General features: G+C 43.7%; 1 protein-coding gene across 1 annotated transcript; it reads right to left on the bottom strand.

The window, feature by feature from the left end:
- Positions 1 to 10,763: 10,763 nt before the first annotated feature.
- LOC140347337 (hydroxycarboxylic acid receptor 2-like) lies at positions 10,764 to 11,760 on the bottom strand. The gene is given in 1 exon segment (XM_072433751.1): positions 10,764 to 11,760. A coding segment is annotated over 1 exon segment (984 nt). The 5' UTR covers positions 11,748 to 11,760.
- Between the last annotated feature and the right edge of the window lie 1,873 nt (positions 11,761 to 13,633).

Genomic DNA, 13,633 nt, shown 5'->3' with positions numbered 1-13,633 from the left:
GCTAGTGTTGCTCATCTAAATTATTATTACTTTTGTGTGTTGGATTGTACATTTAGCATGGAGGACTTTAATTAGGGTGCACGTTCTTGAAAGGGGCTGTACCTGGACGGCGTGTGGCCCAGGTGTGTTGTGGGTGTTGTACCCCTGCGTGCCTCAAACGTGTATTCTGAACCGTGGACTTAATAAAAGTTGCAAAACGGAATGTATCGTCGTATCATTCGAGGGTGCAACACTAGCAGAGCCACCAAGGCATAAATGTGTGTTATTACACCAGTCCAGTGATTCCAACACCGAAGAAAAGAGAGCAGACGAGTAAAGGATGAGCAGAGGAAAGGGAGAAGAGCGGAGGATGAGTGAAAGAAAAAGGGGAGGAGCAGAAAAGAAATGGATTGAAGGAGAAGAGACACACCTGAGTCAGGGCAGGTAGTGATGGATACATCTGAGGACAGAGCTTTCTGTTGAGCGGTGCTATTGCCTGATTTAAACCGCTCAGACGCATGCCTGACGTTTGGTTTTGAGAAATGTACTTCTCTTCATGACAGGAATACAAATGAAATAAATTCAAAATAAATGAGAAATTCTGCTTAACCATACATGACGTAAATAAACTGGAATGTGGGAAAAGGCCTTAGGCAGACGTGCATCTGACGTGACGGAGCAAGTATAAATGTGACATTGTGGGTCCAAGTATTCAGTCCCATTGACACAAACGGCAGAGACAAATATGGAGTTTGTCTGATCTTCCAGCTGAATTTAAGTTTACGACATGTCAGAATCAGAATCAGAATCAGAAAAGGTTTATTGCCATTGCAAATGAACAGAACACAGGAACTCGCTTTGGTGATTCGGTGCAACATAAAACAATTAACAATGGTAAAACAACCTATATAAAAACAAAAAGGGCATGCATAAAAGAAACAATTTAAATGTTAAAAATAAAATAAAAACAGGCCTTTGAGGGGTTTGAGCGCCCGACTGATCCCAGGAGCTATGTTGTCGGGGGCTTTAAGCCCCTGGTAGGGTCTCCCAAGGCAAACAGGTCCTCCTAGGTGACGGGTCAGACAAAGAGCGGTTCAGAAGCCCTTTATGATGAGTTCAACAGCAAAACCAGTTACGTCGCCCGGATTGGCATTACCGGGTCCCCATCCTGGAGCCAGGACTGGGGTGGGTGCTCGACGGCGAGCGCCTGGTGGCCGGGTCTTTCCCCACGGGGCCCAGCTGGGCACAGCCTCCTGTGGGCCCACCACCCGCAGGAGGATCCATAAGGGGCCGGTGCAGAGTGATCTGGGTGGCAGTCGACGGCAGGGGCCTCGATGACCAGATCTCCGGACACAGAGACTAACTCTGGGGACATGGAATGTCACCTCGCTGGGGGGGCCTGAGCTTGTGCGGGAGGTTGAGCGGTATCGACTAGATATAGTCGGCCTCACCTCCACGCACAGTTTGGGCTCTGGAACCCATCTCCTCGAGAGGGGCTGGACGCTCCACTTCTCTGGTGTTGCCCGCGGGGAGAGGCGGCGGGCTGGTGTGGGCTTGCTGATAGCCCCTCAGCTCAGCCGCCACAGACTGTAGTTCCCCACTCGCATCCCTCCGCCTTCGGGTGGGGGACAGGTCTCTCACTGTTGTGGCGGCCTACGGGCCGAACAGCAGTGCAGAGTACCCGGCCTTCTTGGAGTCCTTGGGAGGGGTACTGGACAGTGCACCGACCGGGGACTCCGTTGTTCTACTGGGGGACTTCAACGCCCACGTGGGCAATGACAGTGACACCTGGAGAGGGGTGATCGGGAAGAACGGCTTCCCCGATCTGAACCAGAGTGGTGTTCAGTTATTAGACTTCTGTGCTAGCCACGGATTGTCCATAACGAACACCATGTTCAAGCACAAGGGTGTCCATCAGTGCACATGGCACCAGGACACCCGAGGCCGGAGGTCAATGATCGACTTTGTTGTCGTGTCATCTGACCCCCGGCCGCGTGTCTTGGACACTCGGGTGAAGAGAGGGGCAGAGTTGTCAACCGATCACCACCTGGTGGTGAGTTGGATCCGCTGGCGGAGGAGGAAGCCGGACAGACTTGGCAGACCCAAGCGCATTGTGAGGGTCTGTTGGGAACGTCTAGTGGAGCCCTCTGTCAGTAGGGTATTCAACTCGCACCTCCGGGAGAGCTTCTCCCATGTCCCGGGGGAGGCTGGGGACATTGAGTCAGCTCAAATCAGAGCGTTGCTGGTGTGACCCAGACTATGAAGCTCAATGGAAAAATATTGAGATTAATGTTGTGCCGGGGGTTCCTGTACAGGCCTCACTGGCAGATGACAGACGGTTGAGTCATTTGGCGGAGGTGGAGAACCCGTGGGTGAAGTCTGTTCTTACAACATGGAGGGAGCTAACCAAAAAACACAAACTAAACAAGGATGTTCAAGTTTTAACAGCACAGACTCAATAATAATAATTTGAGAAGCTTTGACGACTTGAATGAATCCTTTGAATTGGAGTAACAGGACTCTTACAGGTATTTGCAAAAGAGGAGTTATTATAACAAAGAAATCCAAAAATATGACCATAATAGCCTTTTGACTGAAACATTCATTAAAGCTATAAATCTGAACTTTCGAGGGGACTACTATCTAAATCAGGGGTGGGCAAACTACGGCCCGTGAGCCACATACACATAAGTTTGTCTTTATAATCCGGCCCGCCAAACATGTCAAGAAATATTTAGAATTTATTTTATTTTTTTTGCCCTTAGGCATCTGTATGCACTTGTATCCTTAATAAAGATGACGTGAAATAAATTAAATAATAGATTCAATAGCCTATATTTGACAGGAAAGTGATATTTAATTTGATGTTTAGTTATTTTCTAAATGATTTTTTACACCAATGATCGTGGGCCGGCCCTCCGCTACTTGCCTGGATTCAAATATGGCCCTCGGAGGAAAACAATTGCCCACCCCTGATCTGAATTATACAATGTATTAACAATCTGGGCAGTCATTCTACTGATTACATTAAGGGTCAATGGGAAAAAGAGGGCTATTTTGTTGTAGCTTATGAAAAGCGGGACAGTATTTGTACATCTCACTGGAGAACCACGGGATCACATGTTTGGAGGGAATTCTGTTGGAAGAATGTGTCTCGTTTCTTCATAAGCCCATGTCAAAGTGCCCATTACTCACAGGGAAATGGAGACTGTTGGAGAGGATGTGGCAGCAGGAGGCAAACCACTGTCATGTGTTTTGGGATTGTCCTGTTGTTCACAAGTTTTGGACTAAGATCAACAAATCCTTACAGACAATTTATGACATCACCATCCCACTGGATTTCAGGACTATGTTGGGCCTCCGGGCTCCAGCCATGGACACAGTTGGCAGCTATCTATGGGGCATCCTCCTGGCAGCAGTGAAAAAGGCCCTCACAAAAAAATGGATGACAAAAAACACCGATTATTCAGGACATTATAATGGACATTCATAATACGGAAGGGAGTGTCTACAGAGCCGCGGCCGAAACTGCCATGTTATTTTGTGCCGCGGCTCCTGAAACTGCTGCACCATTTGACCGCGCCGGGTTAAGGTTAGAGTTAAGGTCAGGGTTAGGGTTAGCCATGAGGCTATATGGCAGTGCCGCGGCTCTGCAGCTACGGCCAATATGGAAACAATCTCATTTGGACTCGAGACACATCTGATAGACTGGGCAAAGTGGGACTTTTGTTTGGGTGCATTTGTGTTTTAGTTTTTACTGATTTGAAGGATTCCCTTTGATTTATGTTTTGCTTGTTTTTACATGTTTGTATCGTCATACATTTAAAAAAATAAAAATGTAATAAAAAAATAAATCTGATAAAGATCTAAAAAGCCCCAAACCTTGACCCTATTAAGATGAAAACAGGTTTCTATTTACCTATTAGTCATATTGAGCTGCATCACCAATGGAAAGACCAGTTGTTGTTGTTGTCGTCGTCGTCGTCGTCGTCAAGTATGAGCTCAGTTGAAAGTAGGACTCAAAAAATGTAGATAGATTAGTGTCACCGAAAATAAAAAAAACTTGTGCCATGCACACAAAGTTTGATCATTAAAGGTCAAATCAAATCAATTTATTTTTGTAAGGCCCAAAATCACAACAACAGTTGCCTCTGAGGGCCACAGGGAGAAATGAATCAACAATGTCTGTGGTGGCGATGAAGTCAGACAATGTCTGTGGTGGCGAGGGACGATGTCCCAGGGTCCTCTGTCCTTAGACTCTCCTTCTCGGCCAGGAAAAACTACAAAAAAAACCTCTTTGGGAAAAAAGCGTAGAAACCTGGAGGAGTTCCAGTGAAGGAGAGATCCGACTCTCGCAGACGGACAGACGGACACAAGGAGACTGGAGCTGGACCCACTCTTCAGGCAGAAGAGGGACCGTCTGAGGCGAACTGGACCCACTCTTCAGGCAGATGAGGGACCGTCGGAGTCGAGCAGGACCCACTCTTCAGGCAGATGAGGGACCGTCGGAGGCGAACTGGACCCACTCCTCAGGCAGATGAGGGACCGTCGGAGGCGAGCTGGACCCACTCTTCAGGCAGATGAGGGACCGACTGAGGCGAACTGGAGCCACTCTTCAGGCAGATGAGGGACCGTCCACATGGGGCAGGGACCACTTCACCAGGAGAGGGACATCTGGGTCCACAGGTCCTCAGGAGTGAGAGAAAGAAAAAGAAGGCGGTGAACAGTTTGCAGGTGGAATTAAAAAATAAATATTGTTTGATAGCATAAGTAGTCAGAAGAAGAGGATAGTGCTCAAGCTGTCATACTTCCCCCAGCACAGTTACTCCTAGGGCAGCGTAGCTGAAGCTGTGGGTTTATCTTTCTGTTCCTAACTACTCTGACCATAAGCGATTTCGAAGAGGAACGTTTTAAGCCTGGACTTAAATGAAGAGACTGTGTCAGCATATTTAACATGGGTCGGGAGCTGATTCCATAACACAGGGGCTTGGTAGCTAAACGCTCTACCTCCTACAGTACTTTTAGAGACTCTTGGCACCACCAGAAGGCCGGCATTCTGAGAGCGAAGAGCTCTGTTTGGATGATATGGTTCTATAGCATCTTTGAGGTAGGATGGGGCCATGTCATTTATGGCTTTGTAGGTCAAGAGTAGAATTTTGAATTTGATTCTGGACTCGACGGGGAGCCAGTGAAGAGACTTCAGCACTGGCGTAATGTGCTCTCTTCTTTTTGTTCCTGTTAGTAATCTTGCTGCTGCATTTTGAACCAGTTGAAAGCTTTTTATGGAGCTTTTAGGACACGCTGCAAGCAGGGAGTTACAGTAGTCTAATCTAGTCGTTACAAATGCATGGATAAGTTTTTCGGCATCACTTTTAGGCAGGATTCTTCTGATTTTGGCGATGTTGCGCAAATGGAAATAGGCTGTTTTACAAGCTTGATTTATATGAGCTTTAAATGAGAGCTCCTGGTCAAATAAGACTCCAAGGTTTCTTACAGTAGAACTGGAGGCTACACTGACATTGTCCAGTGTGACTATCTGCTCAGATAGAGCGTCTCGTAGATGCTTAGGGCCAAGCACAATGACCTCGGTTTTTTCAGGGTTAAGAAGCAGGTAGTTTAGTGTCATCCAGGTTTTTATCTCCTTCACACAAGCACTAAGTCTGTCTACTTGATCGCTCTGATCAGGTTTCATTGATAAATACAGCTGAGTGTCGTCTGCATAGCAGTGGAAGTTAATGTCATGCTTTCTGATAATGTTGCCTAATGGTAGCATATAAAGAGTAAACAGAATTGGACCGAGTACCGAACCCTGTGGCACACCGTAAATTACTTTAGAGCTTGGTGAGGAGCTCTGGTTTACATTAACAAATTGGTACCTATCAGATAGATAGGATTTAAACCAGCTGAGGGCTGTTCCTCCAACACCTACATCACATTCTAACCTCTGCAGTAGAATGTTGTGGTCAATGGTGTCAAACGCTGCGCTGAGGTCCAACAGAACCAGGATTGAGACCAGTCCATCGTCAGCGGCTAATAACAAATCATTTGTGACTTTAACTAGTGCAGTTTCAGTGCTGTGGTGGGCTCTGAACCCTGACTGGAAAACTTCAAATAAGTTATTGTCCTGCAGGTGGCGACAAAGCTGTTTTACTACAACTTTTTCAAGGATTTTAGAGACGAAGGGAAGATTTGAAATAGGTCTGTAGTTTACCAATAGGTCGGGATCTAGATTAGGCTTTTTCAGAAGAGGTTTAATGACTGCATGTTTGAAGGACTGTGGAACATAGCCACTTTCGAGTGAAGTATTTATTATATTAAGAATAGGGTCTATAATTAGGGGGAGAATGTCTTTGAGGAGTCTGCTTGGAATGGGCTCTAGGACACAAGTTGAGCTTTTAGAGGACATAATGGCTGAAGTTATCTCTGCTTGATCAACAGCTGTGAACCTTTCTAGGTTTACAGGTGGATTTATATGGGACGTTAGATTTACAGCTTGGGCTAGTTCAGGGCTAATAGCGGGGGTAATTTCATCTAATTTATCTCTGATTGTTTTTATTTTATTATTAAAAAATAGGAGGAAATCATCAGAGCTAAGTGTAGCTGGGATTGAGGGCTCTACTGCACTGTGACAGTTTGTTAGCCTAGCTACAGTGCTGAAAAGGAATTTAGTGTTACTTTTGTTGACTTCTATTAGATTTGAATAATATCTGGTTTGGGCCTTACGCAGAGCCTGCTTATAGGACAGCAGGCAACTTTTCCATGCTTTTAGGGATTCTTCGGTGTGAGAGCGACGAAATAATCCCTCTAACTTTCTAACTCTTTGTTTATGTGAACGCAGTTCTTGGTTGTACCATGGGGAGGCGCGCTTTGGCCTAATGACCTTCTGTTTTAACGGCGCGACAACGTCAAGAGCAGACTTCAGAGAATTCATGGTCAAGTCGACACATTGATCACTTAAACTGGGACTAAAGCTGTTCTCAGCAGGATCACATGACATGTCACTGAATATTGGCTCTATTATTTCTTTGAATTTTGAGATAGATTTTTCAGATATTGTCCTTTTCATTATAACTTTATTTTGTGGGACTGGATGATCTTTAAGAATAAACTGAAAGGTAATTAGGAAATGATCTGACAATATAGGGTTTTGAGGGAGGACAATGAGGTCACTAATCTCTGTTCCATACGTTAGGACAAGATCCAGAGTGTTCTTGTGAGTGTGAGTCGGTTTATTTACATTCTGAGTGAAACCAATGCTGTCTAACAAGGCGCTGAAGGCATTACTGAGAGCGTCATCACTCATGTTCACGTGGATATTAAAGTCTCCAACTATAACTATTTTATCCCAGGCTAACACTAAGTTTGATATAAAGTCAGAAAACTCTGTTAAAAACTCTGAGTAGGGACCAGGAGGTCGGTAGATAACTATGAACAAAACTCCTTTTTGGTTTTTCATATTTGGACATGTGATTGACAGCATAAGGCTTTCAAATGAGTGAAATGCATTGTTAGTTTTAGGGCTCATGAGTAGGCTTGAGTGTGAGATCACTGCCACACCACCACCTCGGCCTGTGCTCCTGGCAGTCTGAAAGTTAACATGGGTGGGTGGGGTGGACTCATTTAGTCTGACGTAGTCGTCTTGTTGAAGCCACGTTTCAGTTAGAGCTAGAAGATCTATGTTATAGTCACTAATTAATTCATTAACTAAGAGCGATTTGGAGGAAATTGCTCTAATGTTTAGCAGTCCACATTTTACGTGTTTATTCATTTGTGTATTTGTGATTGTTATTTTCCTTAAGTTATTTGGTCTGACGCCTGAAATATTTTTTCTGAGATGTGACTTTTTGGCATTATTTGTACGAGGGACACGAGGGACACACACAGTCTCTATCTGTCTTGAATCTGAACACTTCACAGGTAACAGAACGGGCGAGAGTTCAGCGACAGAGGAGCGTCTTGAACTGCTGCTCTGCACCTGGGGCTCATCCCTAGATGGTCACTTAACACGAGGTCCTATATATATTTCAGCTTTTGAGCATATCATGTTATTTCCTGATCAGATTTACAGTCATGTTTTTCTTAGTTGCATGTTTAAGTAATCCTACACTTTTAGTCTATCTCCCTCTTCAGAGCTCATAGTATGTACATAGTCCCACACAAGTCTGCACACTTTCAGGCAAACCCTAACCCTCACTTTGGATGTAGGTTGTCAATGCTACAAGCTGTTAGCTTTGTTCAACTGCTCAACTCCTCAGTGCACCAGCAGGGGGAGTCTTTCCCTCTTAGTGTGGGTTTTTATTCTTCAAATCAGTCATTAATTGCTTTAACTCTTTTCTTACAAATACATTATTTTATGTTATGTTGCTGCGATCTGAAATGACTTGATTCATGGTCCACTCTTCCTGTTTAACCCTTAAAGGCCCGTTCAGACCGCTGCGTCAAAGCGTCCAGTTTACATTCAAAGTCTATGTGGACACGCGTCGTGGGCGTCCAGAGTTTTTGCAGCGCGAATCCTGTGTTTTTGAGCGTCGGGTTCGGCGCTTCAGGGGTGTTTGAGTGTCGGACGCTCTGGATGCGCGTCCAAGGCGGCCACAGCGGCCAGAGCATCCGACGCAGAAAAGTTGGACAAAGCTGAACTTTTTTGTGGCCGACGCAGCACAGCAACCGATCAGAGATTACGCTCCAGTGACGTACACATTTCACTACCACAAAAAAGGACCAAAACAAACCCTGCACAGACAAAGAATAATCCAGACGCAGCTCTTGGAGCAAATGCAGATATTCACTAAACTCTGCTCACCTCTGAAGTATCTGCTGGGTCCAGACAAGTCCCTGAGCCGTTTTTGGACTTTGTAAAGTAAATACACCAAAGCCACTCTCTCCACCTGGTCCTTTAGCCTGGAGCTAACATTAGCATTCTTGGGTTATACACATTTGGGCCATGTTTTATTTTCTTCATGTCTTTGTTTCGGAACAATAATAACTGCTGTTTGTTGTCTGTTCAGGCTTTTGTTTGTTTGTTTACTCTCTTGTTTGTTTACTATCTTGTTTTTTATTTACTCTGTTTTCTCTTGTTTATTTACTGTTGTTTGTTTGCTCTCTTGTTTGTTTTATTTGCTCTGTTTACTCTCTTTTATTTACAGTTGTTTGTTTACTCTCGTTTGTGGTTTGAGGAAGAGTGATGATTTCTCAAAAAAACACCTAAAGGTTGATCAAAATCAAATTTGTATTAAAAAGTAATAACTTCATTAACTAAAAATCCCTTTCCATCCTTTATATGGGGAATACAACAGATATTTATTTTCCTGTATGACATTTCTTGACACGCTTGGATTTCGAGGTGACGATTACGGGTGACGGGTGCAAACAGAAATGTTCTGAGCACTCAAGCCTCACATACAGTCACTGGACAATGAAAATACTATACTTGAGTAAGATTGTCACTGACAGAAGATGTCGGGATAGAACATTATGGTTAAAAGGTCTTGTAAGACTTTACAAGGTATCTTTTTAAGTATATCTAACTGATAACAAAATCCTAATATGATATCAATGTGTCTTGTCTTCATATTGTGTCAATTAATGTTTATCTGTATAATATATTAGTGAAAGAAATAAGCCTTAGTATTCTAATAATTTGATGATGTCACGTCTTTTTATTTCACGTTTCTATTTTCCTGCTATTCTTTAAATTGTGCATTGCAACACTGGGATTTCCTCTTAGTTGGACAAATATAGCTCATCCCATCTTTGAATATCTGCCTAATATCTAATAATAGCAATAAGGAAACTTTTATGTTTATTTCATCACACCTTTCAAGATAAACTTTTGTACCCAAATAATCAAGAGGACAGGAAAATATTCTTAATTTGTTGTAACGTGAAATACTTTATTGTTTTATTAAGTATAAAATGCTCAGCCATACCCAATGACAAATAAATAAAAATAAACTTTTCTTATACATTTAGTCTAAACATAATTCAGCTATTTTCCAACTTCTCTTGATCACATTTAGCACTTATAAACTTATTTTCCTTTCTCATAAACACACACATCAATGCCAATGTTATTTTATTGTAAATCCGGGTTTAAAGCTATCATAGTAAAAAAGTATGGGTCATTGCATAAAAATAAAGTGAAAAACGTTCAGTCAAATGTATCACTAAAAAAGGAAATGCACAATGTTTTACTGAATTTGGCAAATGGGCAATCTCTGTGATCTTTACCCATCAAAATACATTCAGAAATGTTGGCATTATACACACTACGTTCAGTTGCATTGGAAACACTCCCCAAAAAGTGTGTATTTAAAAATATTGTATGTAAAGAAATACCATGAAAACATCTTGGTAACATTTAAAGTTGCACCACGTCACATTTCTGTTCCATCATCTGCTTAATATTATTATTAGTATTATTATTATTATTGATGGAGAGAGGAAAACTAATCTGAAAATCATTAATAATATGTGTATACTCCAACTATAGTTCTCAAGTCTAATGGCAAGTTTAGTCCTGGTTTGTTGCTGATTTAATCTTCAAATAGCGTCAGTTTAAACTGAGTTACAGTGAGTTAGTCCAATTTGGTCCATCTTTAGATCTTTAGATTGCCAATGGGTTCTTACCTGGTTAATTAAAGGTAAATAAAGAAAATTATTTTCTGTTTCTTTTGAAAATGGTACTTTGCTCATAGTTCTATTGGTCATTCATCTGAAATATCAACATCAATCATACAGTGTTTTTGAAATCTTGATTGTAGATAAAGGATGTGTGCTACAGCAGATCAGAGCTGGCTGAGTGACTGTGATCCTGTCTCTCTGGTCTTCTTCTCAGCGCTCTCCAGCATCTCCGAGGCCTGGGGCAGATGCAGCGCTTTCCTGCAGATGTTCTTGATGGCTGGGCTGGAAAAGTAGTAGACCAGAGGATCCAGCACGCTGTTCAGGTAAGTCAGGCTTATGGTGATGTAAAAGATCGTGGTCAGTTAGTCCATGGTGAGACAACCCTCTGCCTCCTGAAAATTGTAGCTAACTCTGTTTATTTTAAACCAGATGATGACCTGAATGATGTTACTGGGGAGGAAGCAGATGATGAAGAGCACAACCACCACTATGATGAAAACCAATGCCTTTTTTACTTTAGCGTGTTGAGCAATCTGCCTTCCTCTCAGATGCAAAATGATTTTGACAGTGCAGTAGAGAATCACAACTAAGGGCACGTAGAAGGACAACAAAAATGCAGATTTGTGCCAGGAAAAATTCACATGATTGTCTTTAGTTATCTCAATGGTGAAGCTGTCGCAGTAGGCGGTGTTTGTGTGTGTTAAGGTGAAAATATGAGCGCTCATGGAGATGGAGAGCAGCCACAGCACGGCCGCTCCACACATGGCTTTGGAGAGGCTTAAGAAGTTGACGGGGTGATGGGGGTGGACCACGCGCATGTATCTGTCCAGAGCGATGGCCATGAGGAACAAGGTGCTGCCGCTGCGGTTCATAGCCAGCATGAAGAGGCAGATGTTACAGAAGGAGCTCCCGAAGTGCCACTCCAGCTCTGACAGGTAGTAACTGGCCCGAAACGGCAGAACCAGGAGGAGCAGAAAGTCGGCCATGGCCAGGTTGAAGAGGAGCACGGTGCTGCTCTTCCAGGGTTTCAGATGAAAGCAGAAGATCCACAGAGCCAGGCCGTTCCCCAGGGCTCCCAGGATGAACTCTGAGATCAGCAGTGGAGGCAGGACACTCCTCAGGGCCGTCCCGTTGAAGGCACACAGCATGTTGTGCTTGTTCTTCTGCAGCAGCTCCGAGCTATTGCTCACTACTGCAGTCTCTTTGAACTAAATGCTAAATGTAAGCGGAGGCAGTATCACAGGAAACAGCTGTTCCTCTTTCTGTTTGAAGTGAGATGTAGTGTAGACCGTAGTGCTACTATAAGACTTTATACATTCATAAACGTCTGGACTTGGGCTGCAACAATTAATCGGCTAATCATAACTAGTTCACTTCTTTTATTTTATAATCCTATTTTGTTCATGGAAAGTGTTATCTGGACTATACAGACTCTAAAACCCCAAAATACCTTTTTAAAACAGAAAGTGGCATTATTTCATCAAATGTCAATAAAGCATAAACAATGTCTTAATTTCATCTGGACCATTAGTTATTTCCTTTATGTATTTTTATACAAAAAAATTGTATGTTGTGCCTTTTTAAAGCAGCCTCACAGGGCTGGTCCTGCTGCGCCTGGAGGAGCAGCAGGACCAGCCCTGTTTGTCCACGTCTGTTAGGAATGTCCTGCTTAGCTGAGCAGGTGTGAAGGCTCCACACACACTCGGGGGTCAGGCGAGGTAAGCCCCTGCTCTCAGAAACAACACACAGTATGTATGTGCAGAAGTCACAGCTACAGATGAAGCAGAAATACTGAACTTGTGTTTCCAAAACCTTAACCTGCATATGACAGGTTAGCCTACACTTTGCACTGTAACATATTTAAGACTTTGGAGACTTTTATAATGTTACTTTCTGGTTGGACACGAGCACAGAAATGACACAGGTAGAGGTAATTCCACAACTGTAAACAAGAGGCAAAATCCATATAAATTACACAACAATTTAATAATATTTAATAATAAATGATTGTTTAAACCATCAGAAAATGTGTCGGTGTGAAAGTTGTGTGCACATCACATAATGACAGATGGAAAAAGTCAGTTTAAGAAACGCAGCACTACTTCTTGTTGTTTACACTATTGTTTTTAAAAAAGGTTTCACAATCAGTGATTTCACAGGTGTAAAACTGAAATATTCAACACAGGTGCTATCCCACCAAACCAAGTCATAACTAGAAAAACCTGAGAACCGTCATAAAGACTTTAACCTGCAAATGGGGTTGTTAAATGATGTCATTACTTACTTCCATGTCCAATGAAATTCCAGCCTCATATTCATGGGTCCGAAGTGACACACACACTTGTTGCTACTGCCATCTTGAGGACGAAAGCTGCATGTTGCGCTGTGGGCTGTTTCATCAAAATGTCTTAAAACAAAGGGTTCCTTTTCTGTAACATCTTGCCCCTCCTCAAGTCCTTCACCTCCTGCAGTTCGCCTTCAGAGCCAACAGGTCTGTGGAGGACGCCACCAACCTGACACTCCACTATATCCTGCAGCATCTGGAATCCTCGGGAACCTACAACAGGATCCTGTTTGTGGACTTCAGCTCTGCATTCAACACCATCCTCCTGCTCTGCTCCAGGACAAGCCCCCAGCGTGCCTGACTCCACCTGCAGGTGGATCACTGACTTCCTGACGGATCGGAGGCGGAGGTGGACTGGCTGGTGTCCTGGTGCAGCGGTAACAACCTGGAGTTCAATGCCCAGAAGACAGTGGAGATGATCATGGACTTCAGGAAAGTCACTGCCCCCCCCACTATCACAGACTCCCCCTTCACCACCATGGACTCCCACTGCTTCCTCTGCACCACCATCACCCAGGACCTCAAGTGGGAGCCCACCATCATCTCCCTCATCAAGAAGGTCAAGCAGAGGAGGTACTTCTTGCGGCAGCTGAGGAAAGCCAAGCTGCCAGCGCAGATGATGTGCAGTTCTACACGGCCATCATTGAGTCCATCCTCACATGTGGTACGCTGGAGCCACAGCCAGGGACA

The sequence above is a fragment of the Eucyclogobius newberryi genome, unplaced genomic scaffold, assembly GCF_026437365.1.
Source record: "Eucyclogobius newberryi isolate DKJ021-1_F unplaced genomic scaffold, fEucNew1.0.hap1 SCAF_6, whole genome shotgun sequence".
NCBI classification, from domain to species: Eukaryota; Metazoa; Chordata; class Actinopteri; order Gobiiformes; family Gobiidae; genus Eucyclogobius; species Eucyclogobius newberryi.
Note: the sequence above shows the minus strand (reverse complement) of the source record. Positions and strands in the feature narration are given on the sequence as shown.